At 53.7% G+C, this 21,130-nt stretch overlaps 1 protein-coding gene across 1 annotated transcript in view; it reads right to left on the bottom strand.

Annotated features, from left to right (window-relative positions):
• Window positions 1–21,130, bottom strand: part of MYO7B (myosin VIIB) — an 82,875-nt gene that overhangs the window by 1,750 nt on the left and 59,995 nt on the right. The window contains exons 25-44 of the mRNA XM_006913450.1: window positions 17,767–17,893; window positions 16,309–16,428; window positions 15,067–15,240; window positions 14,001–14,228; window positions 12,667–12,834; window positions 9,778–9,895; window positions 9,566–9,692; window positions 8,347–8,513; window positions 7,130–7,311; window positions 6,098–6,228; window positions 5,590–5,747; window positions 5,230–5,383; window positions 4,638–4,793; window positions 3,576–3,681; window positions 2,618–2,731; window positions 2,278–2,365; window positions 1,579–1,685; window positions 897–1,082; window positions 493–609; window positions 196–279 (exon numbers count right to left, since the gene is read on the bottom strand). Of these exons, the coding sequence (XP_006913512.1) occupies window positions 196–279; window positions 493–609; window positions 897–1,082; window positions 1,579–1,685; window positions 2,278–2,365; window positions 2,618–2,731; window positions 3,576–3,681; window positions 4,638–4,793; window positions 5,230–5,383; window positions 5,590–5,747; window positions 6,098–6,228; window positions 7,130–7,311; window positions 8,347–8,513; window positions 9,566–9,692; window positions 9,778–9,895; window positions 12,667–12,834; window positions 14,001–14,228; window positions 15,067–15,240; window positions 16,309–16,428; window positions 17,767–17,893 (2,812 nt within the window). The remainder of the gene's footprint in view (window positions 1–195; window positions 280–492; window positions 610–896; window positions 1,083–1,578; window positions 1,686–2,277; window positions 2,366–2,617; window positions 2,732–3,575; window positions 3,682–4,637; window positions 4,794–5,229; window positions 5,384–5,589; window positions 5,748–6,097; window positions 6,229–7,129; window positions 7,312–8,346; window positions 8,514–9,565; window positions 9,693–9,777; window positions 9,896–12,666; window positions 12,835–14,000; window positions 14,229–15,066; window positions 15,241–16,308; window positions 16,429–17,766; window positions 17,894–21,130) is intronic.

Raw genomic sequence — 21,130 nt, 5'->3', positions numbered from 1 at the left:
CTGAGGGCAGAGTGGGTGGGTGGGTGGGCGCATAGGAGCCCGCCGAAGCCGGGGCCCAGGGTCTGAGTTTGAGCTGCTGCCCTGGGGTCCTCCAGAGCTGTGGGAGGGGGCCAAGAGGGCAGGACTGCAGCCCCACCCATGTGGGGGTCTCGGGCCCCTGATGGCCTCCCCAGCCCAGCGGGGCCCTGCTGCTACCTTGGTCTTGGGGTGGATGAGCAGAACCCCGTGTCGGTTGATGGCGATGAGGATGATGGCTGGGTAGGAGGGCTCCGAGGTTTGCTGGGGAGGGGCATGGTGGTCAGAGCCCAGCTTGGAAAGCCAGGTGGCCACCTCCCTGAGGAACACGCATGCATACGTGCACACATGCCCGTCTCATATGTGGCATCAGCCTTGCCCCAAGACGTGTGTTTGAAAGAGAAGCTCAGGCTGCTAGGGCCAAGAGCTGGGTGGGGCCTGCTTGGGCAAGCCCAGCTGGCCATGGGTGAGACCTACCTTCACCTCGAAGAAGGCAGAACCAAAGGTGGGCCACCGGCAGATCCACTTTAGGAAGGCCACTTTGGCCTCCTCTGCTGTCTTGTCCCTATGCTTGTCACAGGCCAGAAGGATGCTCTGTGGGAAGTGAGGGTCAGTGAAGTCCTGGTGGGGGCCACTGCCTGACCGGGCCCTACACATGGGGCCCTGAGGTCCCAGCCCAGAGCAGTGCCTGTGTGCCTGAGGCCAGCCTGGGGGGCACTTAGAGCCAAGTGCGTCCCCTGCACCCTAGGGAGAAGAACGTGTCTCCAAGGTGCTGTGGACAGTGGGGAAGGGGAGCTATATGCAGACCCAGCCCACCCTCCAAGCCAAGGAATGTGCTTATTAAACCCAGGTGGGGTCCCTCCCCAACTCTAGTCAGGGACCTTTTTCCATTCCTCCGAGGACATTAGGCGGGTGAGATTCTCAGGCACAAGTTCCCTCAGGATCTTGGGGATACTAGCTAGCTGAGACTGGTCATTGTCGAACTGGGCCTTGAAGATGAGTCCTGCCAGGTGGACAGCATCCTCTCTTGAACACTTGTGGAATCCACGCAGGTACTTGGGCAGCTCCTGGGTGATGGACACACTGGGCCTTAGGCTGCTGCTCCCCACTCATGCAGGAGACAGAACCAGCAAGAAGCTAAGGCCCTCTGGGTAGGGTTTGCTACAGAGGTAACAACCCTCCAAGTTGGGGCCGGGGTCCCTGACAGCTCGCTGTGAACACAGTGGCCCGCTCCACCCTTATGTAGTTGACCCTTCAGGACAAGGGCCAGTGTTCCCAGGACTGCGGGGGCCCTCTGCCCCCTCCCCTTCCTGGCAGTCGTGCTGCCGGTGCTGGCACAGTCACTCCCCAAACGCTGCTCTCTTTCTCTCCTTCTGGCTCTAGAACCCTTAGGGGGTCAGCCTGGCCACCACATGGGGCCTGAAGGGCTCCAGAAGCCCCCTGGTGAGACTTCTGGAAGTTCCTGGACCACCCAGTGAGGGTCAGGCCTCCTAGGGCAAGGCGGCTGTGGGATGGAATGAGGGTGGACTCAAACCCCTACCAGGAAGGAGCTTGCCCAGGTACCTGGTGGTAATGGAGTATGGTGTCTGCATTCATGTCCTTGCCCGGGGCCACACTGAGCCACAATTTCCTCATGAAGTACACCTCATAGGGGAGCATCATGGGGGCACCTAGGCAGGGACGGCAGTAAGCACCCAGCCTATCCTGGGGCCTGGCTCTCACCAGGACCGCCCCAGCCCAGGGCCCTGCTGCCCACCTGCCTACATCCTGCCTGCAGCCCACTCTCCTTGATGCCTGCTCACATTGCCACTGTGTTTGCTCCTGCTGCCTCCCTGCTGGAAAGCCTCCACTCTTCTTCCTCCCTGGCCCCAACTCTTCCTCATTCTTCATGACTAGTATAGAAGCCACCTTCTCCAGGAATGTGCCTGGACCTCCCCATGAGCGTCAGGCCCCCATCCACCCCCTTGGCCCCCTTGCACCCTTCATCACCCTGCCATCTGTTCTAGGCCTGCCCTTATGCCTTGTACCTGCCCAAGCTGGGAGAGCTCCCAGAGCAGGGCCCTCACCACCTGCACCCAGGCCTGACCGTACCCATGACATGGAGGTCATAAGGGGCAATGAGTGAAAGGGCATGGGCCACACAGGAGATGTTAGGGGAGCCTTCTGACCCTGGCCCAGGGATGCAGATAGTCCCCACCCCTCCCCCTCCATCCTAGATGTACTCCCCCTTCTTTGCCCCTCCCTGCCCTACAGACACCCCACCTTCTTTCTGGGGCTTGCTTTTCTTCACCCAGTCAGACACCTGCCGCAAGGAGTCGAAGAAGAAGTCTCCCTCCTTTTGACTGATGACCTGGGGTGCATGTGAAGGGAGGTACAGGGAGGTGCACAGGTGGAGGGACTTCTGGGGAGCACCCTCTTGGGGAGCACTAGGGCCTGAGAGGCTAGGTGCTCATTTGGGGGCCTGTGGGCTCCATGAACCCATCCACCTTTGTCCTCACAGCCCCTCAGCGTGCAGTGAGGGGCCTGGGCCACCACGGGTAGGGACTACCACACACCCTGCCTGCTTTTTCCCCTTTGACCCTGGCCCATCTGCCAGCTGTACCTTGTCTGCGATCTTGATGAAGAGGCTGCAGCCTTCCCAGGAGGCCAGCTGCAGCCTGGTGGCAATGCTCTCACACACTTCCCGCACCCGCGTGTTGGCTCCCACCTCCAGCATCTGGGCACAGAGCCAGCGTGGGAATGTCTTAGGACAAGGTTTAGCCTGGATGACCCCCTCACAGCCTGACACTGCTGCACCTTCCTAAAATGGGCTGGACGTGCCCTGGCCTGAGAAGACTGGCCAGATGTTTTTGTTGTTTAGTCACACAGTTAACTACCTCGGGAGCCCAAGAGGCCCAGCCTTTAAACTTGCTTTGAGAACCCTGCAGCCAGACTGTGGGAAATTTCTGGGGGACTCAACCAGCTCCAAGACCACAAAGGCCACAGTGCCAATGGGGAGGGCTGGGAAGGCACATCGCTTTGTCTCCTCCGCCCCTCGCTCTACTGCTGTCACTTGGCCAAGGGCCTTTACATCACAGCTGGGACTAGACAGTCTCCCGCCTCCCATCTGTCCCCTCTGCCATCCCCAGCTGTCAACATGGGCTCTGTTCATAGGCACACCCAATGGCAGCACCCGCTCCCCATGCCTGGGGCAGGATCAGAAGCCCGCAGGGGCCCCGTGGCCCCTAGGACTTGGCGTGGCTGCCCGCACTTCTGGCCTCTTCTCTTCCATGTTTTGGCCTAGAATGCCCCTCTGTACCTTTGGGACAGTCCTGGCTTCCCACTGCATTAGCAGCCTCACCCGGGGTGGCCCTGCCCTGCTCTGAGGGTGCACAGCACTCACTTCACCATCATAGGGTACCAGTGAGGGCAGGGCAGACAGTTTCTTGGGGGAGATGGGGCGAAGTCAGGAAAGCAGTGAAGGTGAGACCACCCACTCCTCAAGTAATCAAAGTCATGGGAACTTGCCCTAGGCTGGGGCCAGGTGCTGGTAAGCCCAGGTCCCTGGGGCAGGGGCTTACCTCGCTGGTGTCGTTGGGGAAGTAGATCTTGTGGCAGATTCGGGAGATGTTCTGCTCAGTGGCCTCCACTTCTAGCTGGTGTGGGGGCTGCTTTCGGGGCCCCGTCCTAGAGCAGGACAGTGCATGCTGTGCCTTCTGTCCTGCCCGCTGCCCAGGCCAGCCCAGCCCAACCAGCGTCCTCCAAGCTAGCTACGTTAACAATGTGCTAGGCATGAAACAAGAAATAACCCCAGTGACCATTGCCAAGAGGGTGGTTCAGGGGGCTGCCCCGCCTGTGGCGCTTAGCACATGGCCCAGAGAAGGCAGCAGAGGCCAGCCTGGACTCACCTCCCAGGTGACCCAGGGTTCTGAGGAGGCCGTGAAGGCCTGGGACACACATGGGAGGACCTGGCTGGCCAAGGCCTTTGGCAGGCAGGCTGGGATGTATTCTTGTTCTCACACAGCAGGAGCATGGGACAGGTCTCAGGGACTCTGGCAGGGCCTTTCTAAGGGCACTCACCTACCTCTCAATGACCAGGGCTGCCACTCATTTTCACAGCCACTCACACAGCCATCCCACCCTCCCTCATACCCTTCTTCAAGCCAGGGGGCAGACAGCATCCAAGACAGAGCTGAGGAAACCTGCTTGGTTGTGGGAGAGCTGGGATGTGGAAATGGCACATGGATTGGCAGGGATGGGCCTCTGACTTCGGCCACTCTGGGCTGGGCTAAGCAGGAACATGGATGGCATGGGGCATCCAAGTCACCCTATGGCTTCCAGGAAGTTCCTTCTGTGCTCTGGACAGGCAGCCGTGGGGGTAGGGGAGCTCACGGCCACAACCGAGCCTGCCAGAAGCCTCTACTGACCAGCAGACCTGGCTGAGACCTTTCTGGGCCTCACTTTCCATTTTCCTCCCCAGTGGCTGGGGACCTGGTCTTGCCTTATTAAACTAATACCAGCTTCTGGAGAAGACATGGATTCTGGCTCCACTGGACTACGAACTTCTGGAGGGCCCGATGGGCCCCTCAGCCTTCCCAGGCTGACACTCTGGGGCAGTTGGGCATGGGGGCTGGCAGGCTCACCTCAGGACCCTCTGGATGCGGCGGCTACAATCAGGGGCCAGCGGCTTCCTCCTCCTGGTGTCTATGAACTTCTGCGCATGGGGCAGCAGTGCCTTGCCAGGTGGGAAGAGACCAGTACAGAGCCATAGCAGCTGCCAGCCCCGCTCCTCGCTATACCTGAGGGTGGCAGCGCCCATCAGCCCAGGAAGAGCCCCTCCCAGAGGCTAGGCCAGCCAGGCACCTTAGTGAGATGGCACACGAGGCCTGCCTGAGGCTACGGGCAAGAAGGGGTGATGTTGTGCCCATTTTGTGGAGGAGTACACTGAGGTTTAGAGAGGCCATGGCCTTCCTGGGTCACACAGGAGAGACAGTGGGAGCAGGCAGGGTCCAAGGCAGGCCTATTGCTCTCCCTGCTCTGAGCATACTAGAATGTCAGCAGGAGAGACCAGGGTTCCAGCCCCTCCCACTGCCACTGCAAGTGCCCAGGCAGGCTGTGTGGCTTCCACGAGCTTCTACCTCCCCCGCTGAACAGTGGGCACAGCCTCTGGGGTCTGGGTGAGGACTGAGGGGGCCCAGCATTTTACCCTCTGCCCCTACCCCATCCCCAGTAGACCTCTTGGTATTGTGTGTCAGCTGCTTCAGGATCTGGCAGTAGACCTCATCCTGCAGGGCTGTGTCCTGGAGGGCCAAGGAGAAGATCTGGTCGGTGAGCTCCACGGAGGTCCAGGCTTGCCTAGAGGGGTAGTCGCCCATGTACCTGAGGATGGGTGTGGCTGTCAAGGAGAACATGCTTCTGTGGATGCCTGTCACCATGGACCCTGACCCCGGCTCCACATGGCCCACAACTTGCCCCCTGAGCTGCACGCTGCCTTTGCCTTGTGCTCTGTGAGACCTGGCCTCTCAAGAGGTGGCTGCAGGGCTCATAGCCATGGAGTTGGCATGGAGATGGGGTGGGCTGGCTGGGGAAGGATATCGATGAAGATCTGACAGGCGACGTCCCGCAGCTCGGCATTGGCATGGACACGCTTGAGCAGAGGCTGCCGCAGTGGCTCAGGGGAGTGTGCCCACAGGTGGCCCCGGGACCGGGCCAGGGGGAACATGGCCCTGTTAACTGTCTCCTTTTCTGGGGCCCTATCAGAGACAGAGGTTGGTATGAGGGCCCTCCTCACCCAGCCTCTGCCCTTGCCGCTCCTCTGTCCCCTCCCCACTTGCCTATGTGTGGCACAGTGGGGAAGGAGATGCGGGCTCCAGTGTGGGTCCCTGTGGCGATGCTCTCTGCGCCCACAGCACTCAGCAGGGACACAGGTCACTGCCCCCAACCCCCTGGGTGGCCGTGGGAGGGTCAGAGGGTTGCCTCCCTGCCTGGGGAGGCCAGGTGGACACATCACCTGCCTCCAAGGCCTCCCCACAGCCATCGGGGAATGCAGAGGGGCTGGTGGGGGTGGGTCTCATGGTATGTCTCTAGCGGGTGGAGTGGGCACCTAAAGAAACCATAGGAGAATTCCTCCAGGGTATGCAGCTTCTCAATGGCCTGGTCTTCAAGCGGTGACTCTGCCTGTCGCCTCTCCTGGGCTGCCAGCTTCCGCTTCTCTGGTGACATGGCCAGCAAGCTCTGTGGGGGCACAGGCCTGTGGGTCTCCAGGAACCATTGCCCGTGAGGCCTTTCTCATAGACTCTTCCTCATCTGGTTGCCTCAGTGACTTGGAAGGCGCTGGACCACAGAGCTGAACAAGCCCGGGCCTACCCCTTCCATGTTACTTGCTGTATAACTCAGGACCAATGACTCAACCTCTCTGAGCCTATTTCTTTTCCCTTAGGAGGGCTTCTCAGACCCACCAGGCTCCCCTTCCCCAGGGCCCCTCTCCTCAGGGGCACCTCTCACCTAGCCCTTCTGCTAGGCCCCCACCTCTTTCAGGTCGCAGCACAAATGTCACTCCCTCAGAGACGCCTCTCTGGATAGAGAAGCCCCATCCTATTATTTGTTTCCATTACAACCAGCGCTGCTTCTTGGCAGCACTTTACATACTTGCCATTAATTGATCATTTGCTCAAATGCTCCTTGAGGGCAGAGCCACTGTTGTGTTCAATTCTATACTGCAGGCATGGGGTACACAGTTGGCACTCAAGGTATGCATGCTGGAATGCCTATTAGTTCTGCCTCCCTGGGTGGTCTTAGTGGCTGGAGTAGGGAGAGCTGGGCCCCCCTTAGGTCTGGGTTTAAGTGAGGCTGAGGCTGGGGAAAGGATGGCTTTGTTCTTAAGATACACCCATGGTGAAAGAGATGAAAGGAATGCCATTTGCTGAGCCTCACTCTTAAGTGCCAAGCATAGCACAAACACTGCCAGCTTCATGATTACCCCAGAGGGACAGTGGGGCTAGCGGAGCTGACCTGATGCCCAGGTGGCTCTCTGGCCTTCTGCAAAGTGAGGTGTAGGCCCCTGAGCTAGGACCCCAGGCTGTGTCCTAGCCATCTCCCCATGTGCCCAAAGGTGCCCGGGATGAGAACAGGTTACCAGCAGCTGTGCCGAGGGCTTGGTGACCGTCGGGATGGCATAGAGGCAGGTGGTGAGCACCAGCCCTGTCTTGCCTGTCCTGTCATTCTGGCCCTGAATCCAATTCTCAGAGGTCAACAGCCCCTGCTTCTTTGTCAGGATCAGCAAGTCCCCCTTCTTGAAGGGCAGGAGGGTGACGTCATCTGCAATTACAGGTCACATGCACAGGCAGAAGATCTACCATTTGAAGAAGCCAGAGCCCTTGGTAAATGGTGGATCTTCTGCCTGTGCTTGTTGGCATTTCATGGATTGTCTTTTTTGAGAGATGAGAAAGCTGAGACACAGCTGAGGGCCCAATGCCACTCTGACAGGAGCGGTGGTGGGATTCCCAGAGCTTGGGCACTCAAGGGCCTGGGGAACTCTGACCCCAGCTCCATCTTGGGACACCTGCTCAGGGGCTTGACCGGGAGCCAGAGCCTGTGAGGTAAGAGGTGAGTGGACAAGGGCAAGAATGGCCTGGCTGCAGTCCCCACACCTACCTGGGTTGTGTGTGATAACTCATCTGTAAAGTGAGATAACAGGCCCTCCCTCATGAAGTGGTGGTGAGGACAGAATGGATGGCAGGGATAAGGTTTCAGGGCTGAGGTTCTTACTGCTGTGAGATACAGAGCATAGTCCCTTCTTCTGAATACCATTGGGCCTCCCCACTTCCTTTGAAAGCCCTTGCTTGAACTGCCCCACCAGTCTCCCATGTGTTCTCAAGCTCCTGCTGGGGTGCTGGTGTGCAGAGAAGCAAGCGAGACTGTGGGGCTCAAACTCCTCTCCACCTGAACTCTGTAGCTCTGAACAAGGGGCTTCCCTTCTGGGCCTCTGGTTCTGTCTGTAAAAGGGGATAACAGGGTGGCTATGGGGGTGGTGCTCAAAGGACAAGCAGGTGGCTGGCTGCTCTCTGCAGGGGGAGGGTGTAGGCCCTACATGTGCTTCCCTCAGTACAGACCTTAGCTAGGGTAGCCTTGGAGGGTTTGAGATCACCTCCTTGAACCCCTCATTGTGTGGAAGGAGGGCTTTGCCCAAAGCTCCCCCCCGTGTTTTGTGGTCCTCTCTTTCTCTCTCTGCTCAAGTCCCTTGTGTCCTGCTCCATGCCACATGGCTGCTGTGACATGGAGACGAGCAAGTCGCCCTCCCATCAACCACATGAACTGCCCCTCATCACACCCCCAACCCACCCAGTCAGGCACCTGTGGCCTTCCGGTCTTGCAGGGCCATGGCAAACACGGACCTCTCCTTCAAGCCCTCCAGAAACGTGGCCACCAGCTTGGCGATGGCCACACTGCTAGGGGACACAAACTCATACTCCTCTTCATGCAGCGTGGACAGCACCAGCCTCTGTCCTCCCTGAGCCTCCCTGAGGAGACAAAGGGTGTGATGTGATCAGAGGCCTCCTTCACCTTCTCCATTTCAGCCTCTCAACAGCCTCAGAAGGGGTGACCCTCCTGAGTTACAGACAAGGAAACATGACTTGTCCAGGGCCACTGCAGGGCCAGGATCTGAGCTCAGGTCAGTCCAAGCTCCAGGCACCTGTGTGTGGGGGGTGCAAATGGCAGCCCAAGTTCAGGGCCCCTCAGGCCTCAGAAGCAGTGGGTGGTGCCAAACCTCCAGGTCTGCCCTGGGCAGAAAATGAGGTGGCCAGTGTACCAGATCACCCCAGGGACACTGCAAAGAACATTGGAGGTGAGATGAGGTGCCAGCTTTGGTGAGCTACCCAGCCTCTGCCTGCCTCAGTTTATTCATCTGCAGACTGGGTTATGCTGTGAGAACTTCATGGCCTATGGAAACACGCCCAACACAGTCAGCCTCAGTAAGCAGTGGCCAGTGTGTTCCCTGCACGTATTGGTGTACCAATTATAACGGTCATGACACACTGGGGGCTTTAACTGAAGGGGAGCTCTGCAGAGTAAAGGCTTTCCCAAAAGGCTTGGAGGCATTCTGAGGAGATGAGAGCTAGAGAGCCATGGGGGTGGGGTGAACAAAGTCCAGCCTGGCCTGCAAGGCCACACTAGTGTCACACACTCAGGCCCTGTCTTTTGACTTCTCTCCCAGATGGTCTGTACCTTCTACATGACCAGTGAGAAGAGAAGGAACCTGTAAACAAATGCACACTTAAAAGGCTGCAAGCTTACGTGCTCCTTTCTTGGTGGATTTGGTTTTAAAGAGAGGCTGAGAGGGCAATGCATGATTTGTAGATGCAGTACCAAAGGGGGCAGTGGAGCCTGGGACAGAAGAGGGCGGGGAGGTCCCATGTCCAATGGCCACCACACTACACACATTGGTCCTCATCCCGCACCCTGCCCGGTCTCCCATGGACAACGCACCATCCTCTCTCCGTCTCTCCTGGAGCCCCAAAGACTGAGCTTCTGAAGAGAGAGAGATTTGGGCACCTTCCCAAGGGTCACCCACCTGTTGGTGATCAGACTCATGACCTCGGGGAAAGAGAGTTCTAAGAGCATCTTCTCCCTTTGGTCCAGGAAGTACAGCCCCTTCCAGTTAACAGCCAAGATCAGCTGAGTCTTGGGCAGTCGGGGGCCTGGCCAAAGGAGACAAGGTGTAAAGCCTGGGCTGGTCTTGAGGAGGGGTCTCCACCCCCCACCCACCCTGTCAGATGCCATTACCAGAGAGCGTGGTGACTTCAAAGAGTCGGGAGAAGAGCAGTGGCCACCGCAGGCGGGCGGCATCTACCACCTGCTCCTGCACAGTCCGAGGTGTTGCCTGCTTCTGGGTGTATAGTGCCTGTGCAGGGATATGGCATGTCACTGCTACCACTCATCTCTCACTCACTCAGCCCCAGCCTCGCCCCAGCTAATACTCTCCCAGTACCCAAGTGCTTGTTTGCTGGATCATTCTTTGAAGCCTCTACCTACAGTGGGGCCAGTGCCCGGAAAGGGCCATGTGTGGAGGTTGCGGGGCTGATGCAGCCCTGTTTCACCTGCCCTAGGGGGAGGACCCATCATGGGTAAGTTTGAGAAGAGAGACACGCTTTCCTCCTCTTTAGCATCAAGACACCAGAGAGCTGCAGGGTCAGGCTGCTGCTGGCTACCTCTGCCTGGAAAGCTGTGTGCCAGTGCATCTGCATGCATGTCTGCAGATAGGTCTGTGAGCTCCGGCTGGCTCTTGCCAAAACAGGCCTTGTGGATCTGTGTCTTGTTCTGGGCATGTGGCCTGTCTTGGTGTGTGTCTGTGTCCTTGGTACTTCTGTCTTTCTTTTTCCACACATTTGGGAGGCATCTTTCAGGGGCCTCCATCTCAACCTCCCCCTTCGGATACCATCTCCACTGTCCTTCTTTCTTGCTATTCCTCCACCTTCACCCTTTCCTCTCCCCGCATCCACTGGCCTGTGTGCGTAATTAAACTTTCATTTTATGGTTGTTGAATAAAATGTTATTTCTCTTGTTCCCACTTTAAAAAGTGGTTGGGTAATATTAACTTACTAGGGTGAGGAATGTAAATTGATGCACTATATCTGAAGGGTGATTAGGCAATATACGACATGTATCAAATATGTTAGAATGTTCGTACACTCTGAAATCTCTTTTCTAGGACTTTATCCTGATGAAATAACTGTTGAGTGTATAAAAGTTGTATCTGCAAAGTGGTTCACCTTGTTTTAATAGTGAAAAACGGGAACTGATCTTAACATTCATCACTAGGAATCAGCAAAGTAATCATAATTTTTTAATATAGTGCTATGCAGCCCTTAAAAATGAACATGAAGATCAGTATGTAGTGATGTGGAAACAAGGCTCCATACTATGTGGTCAAGTTGAAAACTGTCATACTAGATGCTCTTTTTATTTTTTAAAAGGTATATTGCTCTCTAATCATATTCGTATCTCAGTTGTGTACATGTGAATAAAGTAGTCTGGAAGGATATATATGACAATGTTAAGCATGATGATTCCTTTGATACAATACTATTGCTTTCGCTTTTTTTTGTATTTGTATTTTCTTATTTACTTGATAATGTACATGTTTTAAGGGTTTAATGAAAAATCAGTGAAGCTATCTATGTTCAAGTTAGAAAAAAGTGGTGCAGTAAAAATTTCCTAATTCTTTACCTTTATCCCAACTCCTTCTTCCCAAATTATAAAACCACTTCTTACTCATGATCATTTGGGTTCATGTGCACCTCTGGTTCCCCTCCCTCTCGTAAAAACCCTACAGAATCCACGTTTCTCCTGCAAACATATCCACTCAGGCTGGGGAACACCACGAACACTCAAGAGGGGCTCTGCTACCCCACGTGCCTTGTCACAAGAAGTATTCTCAAGGGATGCTAGTGAACATCTTATGGAATGTTTGGGAAATGTTGGGTAAAAGTCAGGTTTTCTACTGCATGACTTGTCAGAGCTTTTCATAAGTGGCTATGCATTCCCGAAGAGTAGGACAGAGCAAGTCTGACTCCCAAACCACAGGCACGCAGGACCGTGGTCCATGGCCCACTTTGGGCACTTCTCTTTTGGGTGGCAGAATGTAGACTGTGTCATTTGGTCCTCTTCAATGACCTTCCCTGAACTTGAACAGCCCTTGCTACCTGAACCACTCAGCTGGGGCTTATCTCTCTGTCACTGGGCTGCCAGCCCCTGCCAGGCAGGCAGTGAGCTGTCTTATTTCTTACTCTATATCCTGTCCTTCTGGGTCCATAGTGCCACAGGCAGAACTGAGGTAGGGGAATTATTAACTAATCGTTTTATCTGCAGAAACCCCCATGTACAGCTCTATAGGAGCAGCAGCAGCGAGCCATTTCTGGCACCTCAGAGACACTTCTGCACCCTCAGGCCATGCTACAGAGCACAGCACGCTGGGAAGAAGAAGGCTCTGCAGAAAGGCAGGTCTTGGGAGGGCTGCCCCTGTGGGGAGAGGATGGGAGGCAGAAGGACTGTGAGTCAGATGGTGTGTCTTTGCTGTCCTCCTTGGGGTGGAAGTTCGGGGAGCAGTGTCGGTGTGGGTGATCCTGAGAACCTGAGTGTGTATCAGAGGGGTTTGTAGAGGCATGGGAAGGAGGCCTTGAGTTCCCCAGGGGAGCTGTGTTCATATGGTGCAGGCCTACCAAGCAGCCCTCCCTGTTGTCCAGAGCCCGCATCAAGCTTGCAGGGCCCAGGGAGGGGAGGGGACACCTAAAGGCTGGGGCTAGAGCAAAAACTCCAAAGGCAGGATGGTGCAAAGGCAAGGGTGTGGTCAGGCAAGCAGCTGTAAATGCCTCTTGTGCCCAAAGGCTGGGGCCGAGTCAGACACTGCAGTAGAGACCGGTAGAGACCGGTACCAGATGAACTACTCTGACCCAAGATGCCAACTGGAAAGGAGGAGGGAACATGGAATGTGCCTGGGATAGGGAGCTGAACTAAAGGAGATTGGTTAAATCTGAAGAGACAGTGCTTTACTAACTGGCAAGTTAAAGTTCCTGTTCCCCAGGGGATGGCGTGCTCAGAGCGAGGGGCTCCATCCCCTCTGCACACTTAGGCTCCCATCCCCCAAAAGAGAGCCCAGACTCTGTGGAGGCTGACCTTGGCATGGGCAGCAGAAACGAGGCTAACCCACTCCTTTGGGGTCTTGGTTCTGTACAGCTTGGAGGGGATGCAGCTAGGCAGCAGCTGCTGGATATCCTCTCTCCCCACGGAGGCACCAAGCTGCACGTAGCAGTGCTGAGCCAGCAGCTCCACCAGCTCTTCCTCCTGTGCAGCCCGAAACACATAGAAGGTAAGGGGGAACAGGTAACAGCCTGTCCTCCCCCATGATGTCCCCATCCCATGCCCTAGTGCTCACCCCAACACAGCAGAGATGACCAGCACTCGGGCAAGAACTGGCAGCGTGAGCGGCCACCAGTCCTGCCACCTCCTCTAGGCAGGACTACTCTTTCCTTAACTCAGTGGTTGGACCCACTGTGTGCCCTGACTGGGCCCCAATGATGAGTGTTCCCCATCCCCCCACTTCCAGCCTCCAGGGAACCACGGGGAGGTGGGAGAGGCCTGGGTGGAACCCTGACATTACTGAATGGAGTGAACATGTGCAAGGCCTTTATCCTGTCTTGCCCAGTCCTTACTTATCGAGAGTGACCAGTGGCCACGCTGCAGGGCTTCTGCAAGGACTCGGTTGAGTGGGATCTGGTATGGGGCACCCAGAATGGGTTCCCTGTTCCAGGGGCCCCTCACGGGAGGGGAGGATGTGTATCCGAAGTCCTGAGAGTAGCAGTGTCCCTATGCAGCATGTGCAGACCTCCCTGCCCGCTGCCACATTCCAGGCAGGCCTCCAGGACTAATGCTGCTGCCTGCAGTCATGAGCGCATGCTTCTCCTGACTGAGGCGCAGGGAGGTCTGCACATGCTGCATAGGGACACTGCTACTCTCAAGACTTCGGATACACATCCTCCCCTCCCTCGAGTCTCGCGACTGTACAAGCAGCTCTGATTACTCTCTGCACTTTCTAGATAAGGGCTTGAGGCTCAGAGATGACATAAAACCCAAGGTCGCACTGCCAGGAAGAGGCACAGGTATGACTTCCACAGTTCTAGGGATCCAAGGCCACATCCTTGACCACCAGGCCCTGCTGCCCCATAAACAGCTGCCTGGTGAGGTCAGGAGGGCCTGGAACTGATGGGAGGCCTTCCCCTGCCTGCTGCTGGTACATGAACCTCAGAGGTTTGAGTGAACTTGTGTTCCAAGAGAGGAGCAGCTGCAGGCCCAACAGAGGGGCCTAGGGACCTGCGCTCAACACACACACATCCCTGGGCCCCTGCTCTGGCCCCTGCGGCCCCTGTGGCCTGCCCTGCCCTGCAACATGGTGCCTCCTCAGGCTTTGATGGGTCAATCTCCAGGCCCTGACAGCTGTGATGCCCCCTCACCTTCTCGAAGTTGTACTCGCTGGACCAGACTCCATGGAGGACTTGGCGGTAAATGAGCTCAGTGCTGACAGCATCCTCACTGGAGTCATGCCAGGGGGTGAAGAACTCCTTCCGGAAGTAGAGGCGCCAGGGCGACTGGCGCTCACTCTCACCCCTCTCCCGGGTCAGCTGCTCGCACTGGCCTATGGCATCCATCACATGGTCGCGCCCACTGCCCAGGGACCAGAACTGAGGCCAGAGCAGGGGCAATAGGGGTTAGGGATGCTGTGTGCAGATCCTACAGGGATGCCCACCCTAATTACATGCATGTGGGGGAGTGCTCAACCACCCACTGTGGGTTCCTGGGGGACAGGAGCCCATCTGGACTCCCAAGGGTCACTCCACATAGGGGCATGGTTAGTCTCTTACTCTGACACTCTTCCCTGATGGTCCTTCCCAAGGGAGGCAGGGACTGATACCATGACTGCCGTGACTGGGGTGGTACACTGGACTGGCTGGTTGGTGTGAGTGAGGCTGAGGCTGTGGGCATCTGGGTGGGTGAGGATGTGTCAGATGGGGCTGTGCCATATGGCACTCCGCATCTGCTACATGGGAGTCTATAGCTCCGTAGTGTGAGGGGTGGGCAGGATGGGCGAGTGCCTAGTAGACAGTTGTGTGTGGGCTGCTCAGGTGTGCTGGGGGCCAGAGAGGTGTGCATGTGACACTGGTGCCAAAGGCCAGTCATTGGGCTAAGAATGTGTCTGTGCGGGAGGACAGGATGCCTGATGATGAGGTGTTTCTGTGAGTGTGTGTGTAGGTGTATACATGCATGTGTGTGTGTATGACTGTGTGTGAACGTGTGTGTATATGTGTGAATGTGTGTATATGTATATGTGTATGACTTATGTGTATGAATGGGTATCTGTATGTGTATGTGTGTGTGTGTCTGTGAGTGAGTGTGTGTGTGTGTGTATCTGTGTTTGGTGGCAGAGAGGGAGAGCAGTGATCAGGTTAGTGCAGTTCAAGGGCTTGAGCTGGCTTGGACATGTGAGGGAGGCAGGCAATGGATGAGACCCCTGGCCAGTACCTTGTCGTACACAGCAACCTGGAGGGAAAAGCCCAGGTGATCGGTGAGCCCTAGCTTGCGGGCGATGTGCAGGCAGACTTCCTGTGATATCGAGGCTGAGTCTATGGTGACAGTCAGGCTCTCTCCAGTCACCAAGATGACATGAATTGGGATGTGCTTCTTAGACTTGACAGCCTGGGGACAGATGAAGACTCGGGCTCTCTGCCCCAGAGGCCCCTGGGCTCACCTGCCTGCCCTAGAGCTTCCAAGACCCAGAGGCTAATACACTCTCCCCATCTCTCCCTAGAGTTCTGGCCAGCAGACATTGGCTACTGCACTGGCGGACTCGGTGGGGAAAGAGCAGCGCTGTCCAGTGTTGTCTGGCGGTGTGTGTGTGTTCTGCAAGCCTGCCTGGGTGGTCCGCAGGGTGCAGCCTGCAGGTGTAAGATCCCATTCTAACATGGGAACCCTGAGCTCTGGTGAGGCTGAGTGACTGAGAATCACAGAGGGTTAGAGGACCTCTTGGAAATCACCAAGGCCTGGACTCTGGAACATTTTTGGTCCATGGGAGCTGCAGTACCCACTGTGCATGACAGAGTATAAACATGCCCATAAAAATGTTGCAAGTTCATGTGCAACTCTAGGACTCATGGGAGAAGAGGAGGAGACCCTGTGGCCCTGGGTGGCAGAGCAAGAACAGGAAAGAATGTGGCAGGAGGTGACCCCAGTACAGGGCACCGCAGGGCATAGGGAGTGAGGGTCCTCCAGGAGCTGTATGTAGGGGGTGTACCCTCAACCTTGCCCATGTCTGAATGACCCTTCCTGAGGACACAGTGAGAACTTGCAGGTGATGCACAGCAATGCCACCAAGGATGACAACCTTGGAATGACCACTGCCTTCTTTATAAAATGGAGCATCCTTGGGAAGGGTAACACTTTAAGCAGCTAGTAGTCATTCACACTTTAATGCTAACTAGTTTGTAGATTAATTTTCCCCTTCAGCTAGTAGGGCCCTAAAGGAATGTGAATTTAGAGATGAAGAGGGCATTACTGAAGGTTGGTGGGGCTTGCCTGGGGAGGCTGAGTCCCAGGTGATGCTCACGGAGACCACCGGCACAGAAAGCTCCCCTAGCAGGTGGAGGAGCTCTGGGACACACTTCCTGCTGGCAGGACAAGAGAAGGCACCCCAGAATCTGTGCTGGAGGAGCCGTGGGGGCTGGCGCCACCCCACACTGACTGTCTCCCATCCCAGCCTGCTCGTACCTGCAGCTCCAGCCAGGTGGGGGGCTCTGTGCGCACCCCGTTGGCATAGGTGCGTCTCAGGCGCTCAGCACAAAAGGGCCCGTAGCCAGCTGGTCCTTCACCAATGAAGTTCAGCAGATACTGGTAGGTGAGGAAGGGAAAGGGAGGAAGACACTTAGAACAGAGGACCCTTTCTACTTATGTATTCTAAAAAGTATAACATTAATTGTAACTATGTGAGGTAATGGATGTGTCAACTAAACTTATTATGATCATTTTGCAATATATACATATATAAAATCATGACATTGTTCTTCAACTTACTATATTATGTCAATTATATCTCAATAAATCTAGAAAATAATTTTAAATAAAAATGATAATTCTCGGTGTTGGTGAAATACATTGAGATGGGTGCTCTCACACAACATGAGAGGGAATGTAACTTGGCACATTTCTGAGGAGCAATTTGTCAATGTTTTAAACAGAACATAGTTTTTAAACATGCGTACTCTTCGACCCCATAATTCAAACCTAAAGGCAAATATATATATTTTTAATCACTGTGGTGTTCATAGTGATGAGCAATTGGAAGATCAATCTCAAATATCCATCAACAAGTTAAATAGATAGCTATATATAGATGGCATTAAAACTGGCATTTGGGAAAAGTTTATAACATGAAAAAATACTTATGGAGACAAGTAGAGAATGCAGGAGAGTTGATGTTCAAAATATGTTGGGTAAAATGTGTTGAAAATTTCATCTTTCAGAGAGATTTTGTGCGAAGATGCAGCCTAGAATGATTTACTGGTGTCAGGAGTGGTCCTAGGCCCAGGGCAGATGGCTGGGGTGACCATGCTTCCTGCTGTCCCCAAAGGAACATGAGAGAAAGTTGGGTTGTTTTCTGCATGACCATAAGTATGACACTATGTAACACCACAAAAAGCCAGAAACAGTAACAGAAGTTACTTCTGGGTATGGAGGTGACTTTTATTTTATTTTTAGACTTCCCGTATTTCCTACATATTAGTAAGAACTGAAAGACATATCAAAGCAGCGAAGCCTGGGGCCTCAAACACTTGGAAGTACCTGTCAACACCCTATCTCCATTTTCCGTTGTAATGACTAGAGAGAGATGTTGCAGTCAGTCTCTAGTCTGGGCTCACTCCCGGGACACCTTTGTTTTTTGCAATGTACATTTCACCTGCCATCTCACTGTCACCTCAGAAGAGCCATCCTGGTGCCTGAGCCCAGGTAAACTGGCCCTGCAGACCTTGAATAGGGGGCAGAAGGACCGGGTCCAGTATCCTCTTTTACAGAAGGGAAAACTGAGGCCCAGAGAAATACAGGTGCTCCTGTCCATCCTGACCAGCAAGAGCAGAATGGGAACAGGGATCAAGATTTCTGGACCTGCTCCAGGGCCAAGGGCCAACCTATGTCCTCCCAATCCCAGCCCCTGCCCCAGGCCCTCCCAACCTTCATGAATCTCTCCGAGGGTGGGAAGCAGCCCAGGCAGAGGCTGAGCAAGATCCAGCCCCGGGCCAAGCTGCTCATTTTGAAGTTCTCTGACAGCTGCTTGCAGATCTGGCAGTAAATTTCATCCCTAAAAGATAGAGACCAACAAGAGGTCAGGCTGCAGGCTGGCTCTGAGAAGAAGAGTGGACAGGCATCTGGACAAAGAGTTCTTTCTATACCCCTGGGTAGGGTCGTGTTCAAGAGGCAACGTCCAGCCTCCTCACTTCCAGTTGTCTTTGCTAGCCTCCCCTGCTGCCTCTCCGGCCCACCTGGACCCTGTCATCTCCTAGGACCACGCCATCTCCAGTGTCTGCCCAGGGGCCTGCACCTCCACTCCTGTTAGCCCTCATTTTCCAGCTCATCAAGGACTCAGCCTTTGTCCTCTTTGTCAGTCATCTTGTCCCTTCAGGCCTTTGTTCCCTACCTTACCAACTCTGCCCACAATGGCCTGGTTGTCCAGCTGTAAGGCACAGAAGCAGGGAGCGCCCAGGAGTCTCCAGCCACAGCCCTGCCCTCAGTAGTCCAGAACTTTGATGACCTGATCTGCTCCTTTCCCCAACTTCACAGTTATTTCAAACTTTCTCCTTCTGTCTTGAGGTCCTTCTCCCTTCCCTGAATGCAGCCACTTCACCACCACTGCAGAGAGAAAAGTGGGGACTTCATGGAAGAACCCCTTGACTCCTCACCTCCTGACCAGTTCCCTTTTCTACAGGCTCATGAGTCTTTCCTCTCTGTCTTCTCTCGGTAAAGGCGCTCTGTTGGACCCTTCCCCACTGTATCAAGCCTCTATCATCTTATTAAAGTGTCCCATTAGCCTCTCCAACCTCACATATCCAAAGGCCAGAATCTTTCCTTTAATACTCAGTGATGTGCTGGAAAATATTCACTGACCAACTCTCCTGGGGAAAAAGAGACCTGATTCATTGCATTTGCCAATTTCTATGGTGTAAGTATTTTTACCAACACCAATTTCAAGCTACCAAAGTGACACAGAATTGAACACAGAGTTGTGAAGAGATGTGCCCCATCTACTCTTGCGGGCTAGTAGACTCAGCTACAGCACACCTCCTCTTTCTCAAGTCTCTACAGGCATCGCCATCACCCATTCATCCAAACTAAAAATCTGGGAGCCATCTTAGACTCCTCCCATTAGCCACCACACCCTATCATCTGTCTCCTGAATGTTTTTTTCTGTCTCTTCTTCTTAGCTCCTGTTCCATGGGCTATCTCTCATCAGTTTTCTCAGAACTTCTGTCATAGCCCTCTCTTGGCCTCCCATCGCCAGGCTCCTTCTCTCCATATTGTCACCAGGGAGAACTTTCTGGAAGTCAAATATGGTTATAATCTTCTCTTGCTTAAAACTTCTCCCTACTACCCTTAGGATTTAATTCAAACTCAGTGCCTGGCTGTGATAAACCACTTGGGCTGTTTCAAGACCCTGTGACCCTGTTCATCCTCCCCCTTCTGTCTGGCAAATGCTCCTCCTCCTTCTTACCCACCCCCCGGCCCAGGAGGCCATGACGACTACTCCTTCTTGGTACCCCTACTGGACCTCATCTTAGCACAGGCAGTTATTATGGGTCTCCAGATCCTCCCATATTCCCCAACTATAGGGTGACCTCCTTGAGGACAGAGACATGTCATCTACATCCCCGCATCTCCAGCCCTCAGGCCAGGTTCTGGCTCTGGGAAGGTACTTCATAAACATTTATTGATGTTTGGCTGGATGTGGGTGGGACATTTGCTTTGTCTTGGAATTTGGCTAAGACCCCAGAGTCAAAGATAAACTGATGATAACACTCAACCTTCTAAAGAAATACATTCTTATAAGATCTACTACAAGATGGCAGAACCAGTTCAACCACCATGCCATATCCAGTCTATACAAGGGAAGATGAGAAATTTGAAAAGCAATTTCTGAAAGACACTTCACAGGCCCATCTCTGCTTGCTTGAAATGAGGGGTGGGGTAAGGGGGACCTCGGGATACTGCCAATAGGGATATGGGCTGTCTTCCAAAGATAAGACCTATCTCACTCCCCATCTGAGACATTCTGTCTCAGAAGACCACTGGCTCATTCCAGGGTACTGAAATAAAGCAGCGATAGAGTCCTTCAGAGCGTTTGATTTGTGTACCCCAGAAACACAAGTTTGGGGCCTCAATGAACAAAGAGACATCTACTTCCTCCTGGAGAATTATGTTACCCTCGATGGCCAAGATGAAGAGAAAATAGTCAGGAGCTTGGAAATGCACTTGTACTGTTTGGTGGGACAGCATGGATAAGCTTCCTATTGACTAAGAGGATATCGTGGAAGGAACTGAGCTTCAGGTATCTTGATGAGATCCCGCACAAGCAGGCAGCCCATCATTCTAGAAAATACTAGCAGTAAGAGGTTGTGGTGTGTTCCATTAGGGGCTAGAGTTGGCAGAGAGTCTCGAGGTATCTCTAAGAGAGTGTCAGCCCCAGTTGAAGACCAGCACTGTGTGGAAATGCCCATGGGGTATCCAATGAATCAATAATGCATCTCATTTGGACATAGCTTTTGTGTCTGCCATATTGGAGGGTGTAGCAGCCAGTGAGGAGTAACTGTAAGAGAACTACGAATAGAACAAACTAAGTTAGAAGAGTTGCCTAGTTGGTATCATGCCAGTAGCTAAAACTTGAGTAGAAATCCTGAAGTCTTACTAGCTTGAGGAACCAGAGGACAGAGTTTGGGGTATCTACAGTAGTTGAGACTGAGAAGGGAAATCCTAGAATGAAGAGAACAAGAAAAGAAGAGTTCTAAACTTTGTATATAAACTCTTCCTTAATCTCTGCCTGACCCTTGGTTTACACATATGTGGGACAGACACCAGGCAGCCCAGCAAAGACTATAAAAACTGAACAGGGATTCCAGCTGCTGCTTACAGCGAGAAAGAGTTTGAAACCAACCAAATTAATTGCCTGCCAAAACAAAAAGTCAATACTCTTTGAAGGAATATAACAGAATCTAGAGTCTCTAAACATATCATCCTCAATGTCCAGTATACAACTAAAAAGTACTAGACTCATAAGGAAATACAGTCAACTACTACACATATGTGGAAACAGGAAAACAAGACCATTGTTAAGAGAGATGGCAGTCAATGGAGACTGCCCCCAAGATGACTCAGATAATATGATTTAGCAGAACAGGTTTTACAACTATCATAACTATGCTCAAGGACACAAAGGAAACTATGATTATAATGCATGAATGAATAGAAAATCTTGGCTGAGAAACAGAAACTATAAAAAAGAACGAAGTGCAAACTCTAGAACCTAAAACTATAATATCTGAGATTA

The sequence above is a fragment of the Pteropus alecto genome, unplaced genomic scaffold (assembly GCF_000325575.1).
Source record: "Pteropus alecto unplaced genomic scaffold, ASM32557v1 scaffold725, whole genome shotgun sequence".
Taxonomy (NCBI): Eukaryota; Metazoa; Chordata; class Mammalia; order Chiroptera; family Pteropodidae; genus Pteropus; species Pteropus alecto.
This window is presented reverse-complemented; position numbering and strand designations above follow the sequence as displayed.